Source organism: Juglans microcarpa x Juglans regia, chromosome 4D, assembly GCF_004785595.1.
Source record: "Juglans microcarpa x Juglans regia isolate MS1-56 chromosome 4D, Jm3101_v1.0, whole genome shotgun sequence".
Taxonomy (NCBI): domain Eukaryota; kingdom Viridiplantae; phylum Streptophyta; class Magnoliopsida; order Fagales; family Juglandaceae; genus Juglans; species Juglans microcarpa x Juglans regia.
This window is the reverse complement of record NC_054600.1, coordinates 22,140,805-22,157,185: the sequence shown is the minus strand read 5'-3', so window position 1 is coordinate 22,157,185 and position 16,381 is coordinate 22,140,805. Positions and strand designations below refer to the sequence as shown.

Genomic DNA, 16,381 nt, shown 5'->3' with positions numbered 1-16,381 from the left:
AACCCCTTGATTTTAGAGGATTGGGAGGGTTGCTAGAGGGTTAGCCAAATATCTCCTTCAAATTAGGGAGATCATCTATTTGTTAATTTGTTTGAGTTTGTTTCCTTTATTTTAGGCATTTGATAAGATTGTTTCCTTAAATTTAGGACATTGATTTGTTTTGGGATTATGATTTCAAAAAAAATCATTGGAGGGAATGATAAAGGGAGGGCTAGCCAAACCCTAATACTATTTATTTTGATTTTGCATTGTAATTGATTATTACGTTATTTTCAATAAAAGTGAAACTTATGCTTTGTCACTCTAATTTTTGAAAATTGAGTGCTAGCCTGAGTTAGTCTTAATTTTCACCATCATACCAATTGGATCTTGGTGTTGCCTTAAGATAACCTTATATTCAATCGCCCAACAAGCCACGAACACTTGAGTGAGAGTGAGACTTCCATCAACACGCCATGGCCCATGGATGTCCTACACAAGCTTCTAGGAGAAAAAGTGGACGAGAGGAGAGGATGCCAAAGAAGAAAAAGAGAAGAGGAGACAAGAGAGAACGGTGGATGGAGAGAGAGAGAGAGAGAGAGAAAAAGAGAATAGAGGAACAAGGTTCAACAAAAAAGAATAGAATTGTTTTATATAGTACTCAGCAAAACACTTCACTCCTCCGATCATCAGATGCTGGGGTGCGAGCCTTCGCTTGAGGTCCCATGCTGGGACGGGTGATAATTTTTCCAATGCAGCTAATATCATGACACTTGATTCCTTCGATTTCAAAATAGTCATCAAGCATTAACATGGTTGGTCGAAGAGCATGGTCATATCACATGAGAGATTGCTTTGTGTCAATGAATCATGTTTATCAGAATAGGCAATTAGACCAATTGGGCCATTAAGTAATGCATTTTTTTTTCCCTCAAATAAAAAATGCTTATTTCCCTCATATGGGTGGGGATTGATTACACTCGTTTCTTGAAGCATGCAATTGGGTGTCGGCCTTTCAGACGCATTAATTTCTACCTCCAATCCAAGTTGTCGAGGGTATGGATCCAACAACTTAGGGCTCATGAAAAGGAAGCCCAGCGAATGGTAAAAGCTTTGCATTTTGTTGACACCTTGACTAGAGCCAACATTGTTTCTATACCCTTTTTCTAGGAGCGATCGGTCTCCCTTGAATGCAGCAAAAGGGTTCTACCCCAAATTCTTCCTTTAGGGAAGTTGTTATTTTTTCTGTAGTGTTGCTTCTAGTTTGGGTCTTTATATGTCTTAATCCATTGCCAATTTCTTTTTTCTTTTTTTAATTGTGTTATAAGAGTCGTTCTATTTGCACATCAAGAAAGACGACGCTTCATTCACACTGTTTACGTAACAACATTTTATTTACAGGATTCAAAATTTACAATTTTTTCAGTAAATCAAATCATATATTACCCATTATGCAAAAATATGTGTTCTTTACCGTTACTTGCAAATATAAATTTCTAATTTTATAACTGTATTTCAAATGGAGGGTAGTTATATAAATTTGAAATTAATTTTAATGAAGTGACACGATTACATTAATTAACTATGAAATCAACTGCAAAAAAATTATAGATATATGACTTGTAAAATAATCGTAAAAGAGTCGTCGATATGTTATTGACCGATGCATCCTAAGTCTACCATAACACTTAAGGGTGCGTTTGGTTTCTAAACCAAACTCAACTCATCTTAACTCATCATTACAATTTTTTTCAAATTTTAATACAAAATATAATAAATAATTCAATTTTTTCAAATTTCAAAATAATAATAATATTAAAAAATAATATTCAAATAATATTTTATCAACTCAACTCACTTCAACATCCAAACGCACTCTTAACCTTTGGATGTGTCATTATTATGTTAGACAATACAACTTTTTTATACAAAAGAATGATACAGCAGTCCCATAAACCAAAGTTACGATCGAGATATTCGAAGGTTTTTACATTATATACTATTTATATTGTATAATTTAATTTGTAATATTAAAATTTTAAAATTTATTTTCAAATCAAATTATGAATTATTCATGTAAAAGTTAGTAAAGGATAATTTAATGTCCACAATTTATTCTGCAAAAAATTTGAAAAAAAAGAAGAGATTTTATCTGCTTGAGTAGTTACCTACATATATGCATAAGATTTTCGGGTCTTATTTATCATATGATGGGAGAATTCCCATCTTATATTGTATTTAAGGTGTTTTTTTTTTTATTTGTTGCCATTATCACAACACTTGATAGTGCTTAATACTTACTTGGAAGAGACCCAAACTCCTATCTTGGATCCAACTTCTCAACAAATTTTTTCGAAATATTTCAAAACTTATATTTTGATAATCTCTAATCAAATATCTTTTAAACTTTTTAAAAATTATGTTATTTCAACTTTCCGACTTCTCATTAAATATTATCATAACACAAAAATCAAAATAGTAAAAAACTTTATTGTTTATTAGTGTGACCAATTTTTTTATAAAATGCTTATATGAGACTTGTAATTTTAAAGTGTGCAAATCTCACTTACTATTTTTGAAAAACAAATGGGTAAATCTTTGACCGATATAAAATAATTATTTTTTTAATTATGAATCTTACTATTTTTCAGAGGAAGTGTTCGAGACTTGTATACCTTAAGATTGTATTTAATATTACTCATAATAAAATATCATTTAAGTTATACTCATCAACTTTCAAAAATCCTAATATAAACATTATTTAAAAAATATTCAAACTTTTATCTTTCCTTCATTAAAATCTAATAAATAATTATCTAAAAAAATATTTTCAAACTTTCTTAAAATCTTCTACCACATCCAATATCTTATATTGGAAAATTTAGATAAAGTGAAAAAAAAAAAAAGAGATTATTTGTTTTCTAAAATTTGATGTTCCAAAGGACGAACAAACGGTGAAAACTGAAAAGGACACAACCGACTCATGCAATTGTGACCGTTCAAACTCAGGAGGAAATTTGTTTCCTATTGGGAAAGCAATAGAAGAATTTAAATTCTTTTCACTCTCATACATCCACGTCAATTGATCCAACGGCTCAGATTTCCCAATTTTTCCTTCTTGACCGCACTGTATAAAACTCCTTCCCGCACCGTCCTTTCCCGGTCTTCCAATTGTCCCCTACTTCAAACTCTCTGACTCCCTCCGTTATACTCTCCCTCTCTTGGTATTCCAATTGTCCCCAACTTCAAACTCTAAACTCTCTGACTCCCTCCGTTATACTCTCCCTCTCTCGGTATTCCAATTGTCCCCAACTTCAAACTCTAAACTCTCTGACTCCCTCCGTTATACTCTCCCTCTCTCGGTATTCCAATTGTCCCCAACTTCAAACTCTCTGACTCCCTCCGTTGTACTCTATCTCTGCGTCAAGTCTTCTTGTCCAAGCGCTTAGAGACGATCAACTGTCTAGAAATTACGATACGAAGGGAGTTCCAGGTAAACGAGTCTATGAGCTCTAGTTTTTGTTTGAGATTGGTTGCTTTCTGATGAAATGGAGGGATGGAAAATGAAAACTTAGCTATTACGCTTTTTATGTTTTTTTTTTCTTAAATTTATCTTCGGCTTCTTAAATGTGGAAGAGCTAAATTTGTTAGCGGCTATGTTATTATTATTATTATTATTTTGCTTTAGGTTTTGATTTCACTGGTTGCTGAGAAAATGGAGGAAAAGGAACGAAAGCGATATCGTATGCGTTAAGCTTTCTATTGTTTTGTTGTTTTTGTTTCTTCAAACTGAAATTGATTAGCGTAAAAGGTAATGGAAGGAATAAATTGGCTTTGACTAGTGGTCTTGTTTTCAGTGACGTGGAACTTCTTGTGTACCTTTTTTTTTTGTTTGGTTGCTGAGAAACTCGATGAAATTTGTAAAAAGGTAAAAGAATTCGAGGCTTACGATTTCTGGTCGGCGCTTCTTTGTTCTACTCCCAATCGAATAATCAAACTTCGTTTTAGGCTGAATATTGTTGGTATGTATTCTGTTAACCGCAGTTTTTAAAATCCTTTTCGTTTCTTTTTAAATTGAAAAATTCTATATTTCGGTACACTTGAAGATAACCAAGATTTAGCGGATGTTTTTAACGTTTCAAGCAAGTTTTTTCCCTCCCTCTTCGAATGTTTAATTAGAGGACTCTGTTTGGTTGTTTAATCCTATCTTTCTAATATCTAGTAAATAGACAAAATTTGATAAACTTTCTTTAATGTCCATCCTTTTTTTTTTTTTTTTTTTTTTTAAAGTAAGTTTGATATCCATCCTTAATTTCATTGTTTTAATTCCGTGATCTGAAGTTTTTGTCCTGAAAGTAAAACTTGGATGCAGAGCTTACAAAGATTTGAATAATCTTATATTTACAAGAAATTGTTGTTAACTTGTTGCAGAAAAATGTCAGTGCACTTTTAATATACATTCATTTAAATCTTTGTGTCAATGAACAGTGATTTCTTGGACCCGTTTGAGATTGAGGTGGCTTCATGGGTTTCACTTTGGGGTCTGTTATGATGAGGTTGGGAATGACCGGACCTGATGAAGTCTCGGTTGATGCTATAACTTTATTTGTATTGCTTCTTAGTGCTTGTATTATAATTGGGCATCTTCTAGAGAAGAGTCGGTGGCTGACTGAATCAGTTTCTGCCCTTCTGATTGTGAGTTTCTCTACCTTATATGGTATTAGGCATATGCCTTATACTTTTAATTATGGTTGGATATATTTTCTTAAATCATCCCTACTTTATGCAGCATTATGGAACTCAGTCCTTTTTTATTTTAATTTTCTTTTCGGGGTTGGTTGCAGGGCCTTTGTTGTGGAGTTGTAATTCTACTAAGTACTCAGGGGAAAAGCTCTCACGTCTTAGTATTTAATGAAGGACTGTTCTTTATTTATCTTCTTCCACCTATTATATTTAATGCTGGGTAAGTTTTGTTCTTCGTTACGACCTTCACCTTTTTAGTTAATGCCTTTTGCTTTATTCATTACATCTCAATGTTGCTACTTCAGTGCATTGCTCATGATTTCCATTAGGTCTGAAATATATGCTCGAAGATTTAAGTGTATTATATCCAAGTCTTGTCTCGCATTTTCTTGATACTAGAAATAGTGGTTCATTTCTTTGTTTATCTGCTTTTTATGTGAAGTCTAGTAGCATCTTTGCATTTGTTTTAATTTTTTTCTTCAATTGTCTCTGTTCTTGTGGACCACGGTTTGTAATCAGGGATAGCATAAAGCTTAGCTTCTTTCGTCTTGAACTGACTGCTGATATTCTCCTTTCTGTTTTTGGATAGGCCCGTTCTCTTTTGCTGTGCTGTGTTTATTATTGTCAATTTTTATTGATGTGAGAGGATTGTGGTTGGGTTGGCATATTATATTTTCAATTCCTGTCTTAAAGAACGTTCTTTAGTATGTTAAAATAATTTTTTGATGCTTAGTTTCTGATCAGATGTTTTTTCTGTTCAGTTTTCAGATGAAAAAGAAGCATTTTTTCCAAAATTTTTCTACAATCATTTTGTTTGGTGCTGTTGGTACTTTAATATCCTTCTTCATCATAACGCTAGGTATGTTCAGAATTAAATTTACATCAGTTAAATATGGTAACCGTGCAGTCTTAAATACACGATGTTGCATTGCTTATTGCTATACAACTGACTGATCTTTTGCTTCTTGTGCAAGTATATGCATGTAGGCACACATAGGTATATGGGTTTTACATACATGCATTTTACTGACTAAAAGAGTGTTTATGCACACTAGCATGAGGATCCGCCTGCTATTTTTTTAAATTGACTATAGCACCCTGTGATATGTTACTGCATTAATTGTATAGATATTTCTGTTATTATAAAATAAAAAAGAAAGATTACATGAGGGAGACTGATAAAGTGGAAGTTGGTTCAAGAAAAGAACATGTCCTTTCTTGGGATCTTTCACCCTACAAGGAGAGAAAGAACACAATGAAGAAAACCATGTTTTGTATTCAACAGTAGGATGCAGGCTCTCGTCAAAACATAATATAATTATAATTATGTTCAGTCGAATGGTAGTCAATGTGGTGGTCAACCTCTATACTAATGTACCTATGGTTGAAGGGTTGCTGATATTTGCATAAACCCAGCTGAAGTATGACTGATATTGGCATCAATCCAGCTGAAGGGTGGTCGACCCTAACATCAACCTAGCTCCAGCACGAATCCCTCTGAACTTTATTTCTTTCAATTTCCTCAATATATCTTTTTGTAATCTGTTCTACATCAGAGACAACTTGTTGCTAGATTTCTTTATGCAATTGATATTACAATAGAAGCATTAGAAAGTACCTGATATATAGAAAACCACTCTTATATAATGTTAAGTCTGTTGTGAAACAGAGGATTATCTTCTTCATGTCTCTTTGCATGGGTGAAAGATGTTTCAGTAGTTGATAATTTGCAGTTCTGAGATGGTTAAAGTTATTGGGGAGTTGGATTTTTCAGTGCAACACATGGTTGGGAGATGAATTTTTCGGTGTCGTTCTTTACCCAGTTTTACCCAGCTAGTGTGAGATATGGGAGAGAATAAAAGCTGTTGTAGGTCCCATCTGACAGGTGTGTTTGAACATAAATCATTTTATCATGTGTTATATTCCCACAAACGGTTGCATTTCCCATGGGAGAGCATTTGAAGAGTAAAACCCCACTGAGAGCAGCTGTCTTTGCTTGGGTGGTGGCTTTAGGGAAAACTCACACTGGATAACTTAGGAGGTGACATATTGTAATTATTATTTAATGCTGCATGTGTAAGAGGGATGAGAAAATTGTGGATCAGTTGTTACTACATTTTGAAGTAGCTACCTTTGGCATACTTGTTTTAGCCTACTTGGATTGAGTTGGGGTCATGCCTAGATGGGTAGTGGATCTTTTCTAGTGGTCATTATGATTTAAAAAACTTATGAATCGGAAGTGTTTTTTTATAAGTAACTTATGAATCTGAACATTAGGACACAATATTCGATGGGAATGGTTCCGGTGCTAACAGTTTCAAGCATTCGATTTAATCGTAATGCATAATCCTCTGGGTCATGACGCAATAGGTAGCTTTATATTCTTTGTTAGAAAGTAATAGGGTTACATTCTCTGCTGGATGCTGGATTTTATTTTAAGAAAACAGCTGTAATGTTATTCTGTCTAGTTATGAGGTTGCACTTTATCAACAACAAAATTGTTTTTTACAAGGTTGTATGTAAAAGGCTCCGAAACTCAAGATATTTGATATGTTATAAACCTCTTTTGGGAAAAACTGTATTGTGCACGTTATCCGCAAAGGTTTGTGATATTTACTACTTATAAAAAAAAAGGTTTGTGATATTTACTCCCAAGACATACATGCAATGCTTTGGAGCTGTCAGCAAAATTATGTTTTTTCAAGTTGACTACTTAAATGATACTGGGTAGGACTTGTGCATGAATGTTTTTGATGGATATCAATGTCATGTTCACATTTATCATCACAGTGTTAGTATTCACGCCATTCTTGGGATGGAAAGAGAGAAGCTACCACCAAAAATGAAAAGTAAATAATTCTAGTTAGTCAAGAAAAAGAAAAAGGAACTGGTTCTGGTTCTGGTTCTGGTTCTGGTTTGTAATTTTATATTTGGTCCTATTGGTACCTATTCAGAACTATGTTTTTTGACGTTCTTGGCTTTTGAAATCTTGATCCAGGTTCACTACAACTATTCAAAAAATTGGATATTGGTTTCCTGGAGATTGGAGATTATCTTGGTAATCTCTATCACTTTGTTATGTTGATTTAAACTTTCACATTTTCTATTGGTATGGGATCTTTTGATTACAATTTTAAAGGTGGGGCAGCAAAAGACTCCGCACACCTCATTGCTTTATGTTTTGGGTTGGAATACTGACCTGCATGCAAATATTTTGTTGAACCCCCTTGAAAGCTTGACTCTTTAAGTTCATGGCTCTCTCTCTCTCTCTGTGGCTCTGTGTCTGACACTCACTGTTCCCAATACTATACCTATGATTGTCTGCAAAAAAGTATCTGCCTCACTGCAAGCTATATCTTTACTTAAGGTTAAAACGTGGTATCTATTATATTGTTTTATTCTCTTGACTCTTCCATGATTATTATTTGACTTCATTATTTGTAGCACTTGGAGCTATCCTTTCAGCTACAGATTCTGTTTGCACATTACAGGTAAAAGTATATTGTGAAGGCAGTAGTTGCGAACAATAGTTAAAAATTTGTGGAAGACTAGGAAACAAATTCTTTTCTAAATGTCCATCTAATGTGACAGGTTCTTAATCAGGAAGAGACACCTTTACTGTATAGTCTAGTCTTCGGAGAAGGTGTAGTTAATGATGCCACGTCTGTAGTACTTTTCAATGCAATCCAGAGATTTGACCTTTCTCATATCACCTCAACCATTGCCTTGCAATTCATCGGCAACTTCTTATATTTATTCTTCACCAGCACGGTGTTGGGGATAGGAGTTAGTCCTTCTAACCTACGTCTCTCTCTCTGCATTTGTGGGTTTGTGTGCATGCACTCAAATGTACTGTGTGCTCATTCTCTGGTTATTTGCATTGCCTTATTGCTTCAATTTCATGAATTATGAATTGTGTTCTTCGTGCTCTTGAGACCCTTAAACTTAACAATAGTACTTAATAAATTCAAGAAGTATCCTCTTGTGAATAAGGTGAGAAGAAATTTTTATTAACATCCTGCATGTGGGCTAGTTAGGGCTACGTTTGGATGTTGAGATGAATCGAGTTGAGTTGAGTTGTGAATAGTAGTGTTTTGTGGGTCTCATTGAGATGGGTTTAACTTTTTAGGTTGAAATGTATGAAGTAGATTAACCTTTTTTATGGGAAGTTGAAAAAGTAGTGGATCCCATAAATAATTAGTTTGAGATGAGTTGAGTTTGGTTCAACAACCAAACACAACCTAAGGCCTGGTTTGTTTTCGCAAATCATCTCATCTCATTTCATCTAATCATTACAATTTTGACGGTCAAACAATATATCTCTTTTTCGTGGAAGAGCATTTGGAGGGTTTTTGTGCCGTCTAAAGTTACCTTTTTTACATGGACAGCTATACTTGGGAAGATTTTGAATGTTGATAATCTTAGGAAACATGATATGATTGTTATAGAGTGGTACTTTATGTGTAAGAAGAATGGAAAATCGACTAATAATTAATAATTTACTTTTACATTGTGGGATTGAGGTGGCTAGGGAGTTATGGGTTGGCATTCTTAGGGATGTTTGGAAATAGATCTCATCCCAAAATTCTCATATCATCTCATTCTCAAAAATAATTTAAATACAAATATTTTTAAACTAATCATTACAACTTTTCCAAACTTTTAAATAAAAAATAAAAAACAATTCAACTTTTTCAAATTCTCAAACAAAAATAATATTTTAAAACTATATTCTAATAATATTTTAATTTTATAATATTTTTTATTCAACTTTTTCTCTCTCCATTCCCAAAACCTAAAAAATACTCAACTCAAACTATCTCACTACTGTTCACAAACTATGTTACTACTATTCACAAAATTCTAATCTCATCTCACTCACCAGACGAGCCCTTTAGTAGAGTTGGGCTGAGTTGGGTTATGTTTAAGAGTGTGGTGGATCTACTAGCATGTCAGAATAGGTATCATAATAGCTCTCAACTGGTAGCGGCATGGAGGATGATACCTTTGTGCTTAATGTGGTGTTTATGGATGGAAAGAAATGACAGGTGCTTTAACAACAAGGAGTGAGCAGTTGGGGAAAATCTGGAATTTCTTTGTCTTCTCTTTTTCAGTGTTTTCTGCTACTGTACTAAAGGGAGGGAATGTTCATGAGTTTTTGTTTTCTTTTCAGCTTTCTAGAATGTAATTAGGTGTCTCATTTTGTATACTTCCTGTGTACATGGACTTCCCCTAGTTTCATTTGATTCAATAAAGATTCTTACTTATAAAAAAGAAAATTAGTACAATTTTTCCAAACTCCTAAACAAAATATAAAAAATAATTCAACTTTTTTAAATCCTAAAACAAAAATAATATTAAAAAAAAAATATTTTAACAATATTTTATTCAACTTTCATCTTATTTCATTTGTATAACCAAAAGAGGCTTAAATCGATGTCATTACTCACCTAGAAGATTTAAGGCCCTGTTTGGATAGTGAAAGTATTTCATTTTATCTTATCTCATCATTACAACTTTTTCAAATTTTCACACAAAATATAATAAAAAATTCAACTTTTTCAAATCTCAAAATAATAATAACATTAAAAAATAATATTCTAATAATATTTTATTCAACTTTCAACTTTCATATAATTTCATCTCATCTCATTATCCAAATCGCATCTTAAATAAGTAATATCCAATTGCTTTTGCCCTAGGCTTTCCTGGGCAACAATATCATTTGGGACAAAAGAAATGTTTTATTTGTGGATGCAGTTGTTTTGGGGTGGGGTGCTTGCAGGACATATGAGATGCATGTATGCATGTATGCATATAGCATAATCCTATCTATTGACATTTTGTATCTTCTACTTGCAGGTTGGATTGCTTAGTGCGTACATAATAAGGAAATTGTACTTTGGCAGGTAGATAAAAGCTAATAATTGCCTTTTTGTCTGTTTTTAATTATGTCGATCAAGTTTCTTTTCTTTTGGTTTCTGTTTGTTTTTATCATGGTATCGAAAGTTCACATGTAAGCTCTATGGTATTCTTTGATGAAGAAACTTTGCTTTGATACCATTTGTAACGCCCCAACGGAAGGCCCAAGCCACATAACTTATACGCCAAAAGGACTAGTCAATGATACAAGTGAAATTCCATTGGAACCTTGTAAAGAGTAAGAAAGTCTCATTCCCAAGCAACGTGGGATCCCATACACTATTTACCTTTATCCTTATCATATGGGGGATCACAAGTTATGTAGAGTTTACCTAAATATGATAGGTGTTGTTCAATTTGGATTTTAATCTTCTTAATTTCCTTTTGTTTCAGATTATGCTGAGCTAATATTTGGCTACATACAATTCAAATAAGGAATTGGTTTATAACTATGGATTATTATGATCAATTAAAAAATTAAACAACAATTTTTTAAAGCAGCTAATCGAGTTGTGGTTGTGTTGAAGGTTTTATATGTATAGCAATTATCTAGTATTGCCCATTATGTTTCAGCCTATAAAGCTTTTAGAATCGTATTTTTGTCACGAGCATTCCACTAAAATGATCATCTTCTCGAAAAGGGCAAAAAATAATTTACTCTTTTAAGTTGTATTAAGTCTTTACATGATGGAGAAAGATTACTAAAAAGAGAAAACAATACAGTTTTCTATTCTCTTAGTCTTTTGTTTTTTAGTATGATTTATATCGTCAAATTTTTTCCAGGCACTCTACTGATCGTGAAGTTGCCCTTATGATTCTAATGGCTTACCTTTCATACATGATGGCTGAAGTGAGATTTTCTAACATGTTGAGCTGAAACTTCCGATTGCTTTTGTTTCAGATTTAATAATTGGATTTCACACAACTGAACATTCTAACGCTGATGTTAAAACTTGTGTTCCAGCTGTTCTATCTAAGTGGTATTCTCACTGTGTTCTTTTGCGGGATTGTCATGTCACACTACACATGGCATAATGTGACTGAATGTTCAAGAGTCACAACTAAGTATGTTAACTATTGAAACAGACTCTCTTTCCTCCACATAATAATTTCCCCTCCCTACATCAGTTGAATGAACTGTTTTCCCTTTCCTATTTTTCCTCTATGCAGGCACGCTTTTGCAACATTGTCATTTGTCTCAGAGATTTTCATCTTCCTATATGTTGGTATGGACGCCTTGGACATCGAAAAGTGGACAGTAGTAAGCAAGAGGTAGTGTCTACCAGCACCAAAAGAACAATCTAATAACTTAATCTTCCCAGTTTATCTTTATATGTTATTATTGATATGCTCATCCTGCCTACACTTGCCCTTGTTTTTACGATTGTGAAAGGTTGAAGTTATATTATCATTGTCACAATGATTTTCAATGTAAGTTGCTTGTTGCAAGAGTGTGCCATTTTTGTAATCTGAGCTACATTTGTGCTTTCACAGTCCTGGGACATCGGTTGGGGTGAGTCTAATATTGCTTGCCTTGGTTCTGATTGGACGGGCAGCTTTTATATTCCCCCTATCTTTTATATCCAACCTAACTAAGAAGTCTCAGAATGACAAAATTGGGTTTAAGCAGCAGGTAGATATTTGGTATCTTGTGTTGAGCTTTTCATCTCCCGTAATTCTTAATGACTCATTAATATAAGTCAAACAGGTGACCATTTGGTGGGCAGGACTCATGCGAGGTGCTGTATCTGTGGCACTTGCTTATAATCAGGTAAAATTGGGACAAGTTGACTTTGCTACTTATCACCATTGTTACTGCTCCACTCTCAACATTTAAGTTGGGAGCCGTATTCATGCTGGGTCTATATGGGCTACATGAGTCACACCACCTTGTCTTGCTCGTAATTATGTATGTCCTGGTGGTGAGGATGGCGTTTTCCTTGATTCTTGGTGCATTTTTCCTTGGTGTAATGTTTTTGCATTTGAGGGTGAATGATAATGTTGAGTATCCGTCACTACCATATGTAGTCATAAAATTACATTGCTCTTTTGTGGTGGTTATTACCTGTGATGAAGTCTTAATATGATGTGTGTGCAGTTCGCTAGGTCTGGGCATACTCAATTGCTGGGGAATGCAATAATGATCACCAGCACCATCACAGTTGTTCTCTTTACTACTGTGGTAAGAAACCTGATTCTAGTGAGGTCGAAGTTTTAGATTTTGGAGTGTTCTCTTACAAGATTATTTGCCATAACTGAATAAGGTATTTTAAATTATACGTGTGGTTTCCACTTCCATTCTTTCGTCAACTACCAGGTTAAGGTCATTAAAATTGTGATAGACGTATGAATAGGAGGATGAGGAAGGAGGTCTTGTAGGGGTCTGTTGCTTGAATAATATTTTTGCTGGCAGTGATTTGCCTAATTTCCACGTATGCTATTTCAGACCTACCCACATATAGTATCATGCTTGTGGTTTCCCTTCCCTCCCTTTGCTTCTTAACACTAGGTTAATGTGGTCACTAAGCCCCCGTTTGCATTCAGGGATGAGTTGAGATCAACTATCTCGGTAAAACCATCTCTAATCCAAACGGTATAGATAAAAACGTTTGAAGTGCATCTCATCTGTTTCGTATACGACAAAATACCTCCCTGACAGTTGCTTTTTACTTTTTACTTTTTGCAGCTGGCTAAGGTTAAAAATATTATTATGAAATATATTAAAAAAAATAAAAATTGGGTAGGTAATTTATAAATTATTATTACTTATTTATATTTATAAATAAGTAAAATAAAATCATTACAAACACTATGCAATAATTTGTGGGACCCACATCTATCTCATCTCCAAAAAGTTAAAACTATCCCATCTCACTTCAATTCAAACACAAAATTTTCAAAAACCATCTCATCTCAATAATCTCACTATTATTTACAAATCATCTCAACTTATCGCATCTCATCTCTGAATCCAAATGGGGCCAATTAGCCTTGTTTGGATTCAGAGAGTATCTCAACTCATCTTATCCCATCTCATCTAATCATTACAATTTTTCCGAACTCCTACACAAAATATAATAAACAATTCAACTTTTTCAAATTTCAAAACAAAAATAATATTTAAAAATAATATTTTATTCAACTTTTAATATCATCTCATCTCAACTCACTATCCAAATCTCATTTTGGTATGACTATATGAATAGAACAGAGCCCTTGCCATTGACCATAAAGATTCTTACTCTTTTTTTTTTTAACGGGCAAGAAAGCAAGTCACTAATTTCAGGGAGATTTGAATGAGAGATGTTAAATAAATATGAGGTGGGATAATCTGTATTGGGAATGCATCCACCAACATCATTGGTTGTGGCTTTGGGCTTGGGGGTATACTCTCCCTCAGTTTAAGGTTCAAATCCCTTTGAGTGTAAACAATCTTTAAGAGCCATCAAACTGGGAGATTTTTCCCTTGAATTACCTGAGGTGTACTTGTGAGAAACTCTTTGCCGAGGGCCTGTGCACCCCTGGGATTAGTCGGGACGTTGTTCCTGGACATCCGGTGCCAATAAAAAAAAAACATCATTGGCTGTGGCCTGTCTAGTGAGGTTGTGTGCAGTGAAATTGGCACTTCTATGGATCTTTGTAGCTTCACATAATTTGATTCCCATCATTGGCTTTCAACATTCTTACAGTAGGGAACTCTTACGACCATACCTCCAAGCATTTGGATCACAAGGGGGTACTTGATGGTTGGCTGTTCATGAGCTACTATTGTTTTCGGGGGTTGGCTGTCAATTGACTATAATTTGGCTTGCTTCTACTAAGAACATAATAAAGGATAACTCCAGGCCCGATTAGTTATGTGTGTCATCTTGATGTTGGCAAGAAGATAATGATGAAAGATGATTAACTGTAATTGGACAAGCTCTGTCTCATGATGTTCGTTATGTAACTCATATTCGATTTTATGGTCATTTTCAGGTGGGTGGATTACTGACAAAGCCTCTTGTAAGGTTCTTGCTTCCACTACAGAAGCACTCAGGAAGCACGATTATATCTGATTTTTCTTCTCAGAAGTCTCTAAATCTTCCACTTCTCATTGGACAAGAGTCAGAGGTCGCTATTGGTGGTACCTACATTCCTCAGGTACCTAGTTTACGTATGCTGTTGACCACCCCGACTAACACCGTACATCACTATTGGCGGAAATTTGATGATGCTGTCATGCGTCCCGTGTTTGGTGGGAGGGGCTTTGTTCCCTATGCCCCCGGTTCACCACCAGAGTTAGTTGTCCAGTAATGAGAAATGGGAGAAATAAATATAGGAAATATTCGAATTTTGAAGATACTTGGTATATAGAGTTAATATATTTCTGGGAATTTAGTTGAGGCATTTATGTAAGTAAAATCGAAAGTGATGGGATCCTTTACAGTTCCACTTTGAACATTATGCATCGACTTCTTATATAAAAAGAACTCAAAAACTATTAGAGGACTCGTTTGTTGGATGAAATGGAAAGCCAACCGACACTTCCTCCTCTGCTCCACATGATGTCTGTCTAGTGCGATGAGGTGAGTTAGGCCATGAATTCTGATTACTCGCATGTTACCCACTCAAGGTTTATCTACACACACATACTAGTAAGCACATCGCAATGTGCGCTGCACGTTTAACCAGTTGATAATTTTTGTAATGATTCAAATTTTAAACTATAAACAGGGAGTCATGTTTATATTTTTAAAATTTTATCCCTGTTTACAACATATATCACACACACTATCTGCAAAGTATCTACAACAATAATACAACGATTAACAAAACCCTAATCAGAAGTATATACGTACAGATATTTTTTAAGTATATATTACAGCAACAGTAAGTTTTAAATGAGACATTTGAAACATTTATGTCCCACTTCAAGTACAACATCGACAGAGACTACGTTAAATTTGTTCTGGCACTACTGTCCATATTCATTTATTTGCGTCCCCAAATTGATCATCCCTTCTTTTTTTGAAATTTGAGTTGCAATATTTTTAAAATATGAGAGGTGATGTTGTAATGATGGAAACACATAGACAAGTAATGCATCAAATTTTTTAAACAGATTGATGAATAAACATTTTTCCTCGCCTCCATGTTCTAGAAGATCCATCTATACAATAGATTACGTTAGAAATGCGAAATCAAAAGCTAAGTAAAAAAATTCAAAAAACCTTAAAAAGATGTAATCAATTTACAAAAATTAAAGTAAATCTAATAAGAAGTTAACAGAAGTTATAGATTTATAGAAGTTAATGTTTTATTTAGATATATAATTAGTGTTTGATAACAAGAGATTTCAAAATTTTATGCCGTTGTTTCACCGACAGGGCTGATGGAGAGAATGTTTAGTTTCTTTTGACACAGTTGTCCTAGTTGATTGATTTCTACGCCAAGATAGATGATCCCTTTATTTTCTATAAAGTTTTTTGCAACATTTTGGACATATAGTAGATGATCTTGTATGAAATAATGAGAAGATATAAATATATGAATATCAAGATTTTTTAATTTTACATTTTTGTTGTTTTTTTAAGTGTTTAGATACTTTATATAGTATAGTTCAAATATTAAATATATAGTTTGCAGTTTCTTTGAATTGTGTATTTTATTATAAATTTAAATATATTTTCTTTTGATGAAAATAATAATTCATTCGTAACATTTATTATTTAATGAATATTGTTGTTATGGAATA

The 16,381-nt window shown here is 33.8% G+C and overlaps 1 protein-coding gene across 1 annotated transcript; it reads left to right on the top strand.

The window, feature by feature from the left end:
* Window positions 1-3,135: 3,135 nt before the first annotated feature.
* LOC121259280 (sodium/hydrogen exchanger 2-like) lies at window positions 3,136-15,130 on the top strand. The gene is made up of 15 exons (XM_041160812.1): window positions 3,136-3,472; window positions 4,468-4,674; window positions 4,824-4,942; window positions 5,484-5,581; window positions 7,721-7,780; window positions 8,167-8,213; window positions 8,314-8,508; window positions 10,585-10,631; window positions 11,428-11,494; window positions 11,609-11,709; window positions 11,815-11,916; window positions 12,139-12,277; window positions 12,353-12,415; window positions 12,743-12,826; window positions 14,623-15,130. The coding sequence occupies exons 2-15, from the start codon at window positions 4,504-4,506 to the stop codon at window positions 14,938-14,940; spliced, it is 1,611 nt and encodes a 536-aa protein (XP_041016746.1). The 5' UTR covers window positions 3,136-3,472; window positions 4,468-4,503; the 3' UTR covers window positions 14,941-15,130.
* The last annotated feature ends 1,251 nt before the right edge of the window (window positions 15,131-16,381 follow it).

Excerpts from the sequence above, each read along its gene's own strand:
- LOC121259280 (XM_041160812.1), top strand. The coding sequence starts at position 4,504 with ATGGGTTTCACTTTGGGGTCTGTTATGATGAGGTTGGGAATGACCGGA. Across the intron at positions 11,710-11,814 it reads TGTTCAAGAGTCACAACTAA|GCACGCTTTTGCAACATTGT; the intron begins GTATGTTAACTA and ends TCCTCTATGCAG. Across the intron at positions 12,278-12,352 it reads AAATTGGGTTTAAGCAGCAG|GTGACCATTTGGTGGGCAGG; the intron begins GTAGATATTTGG and ends TAAGTCAAACAG.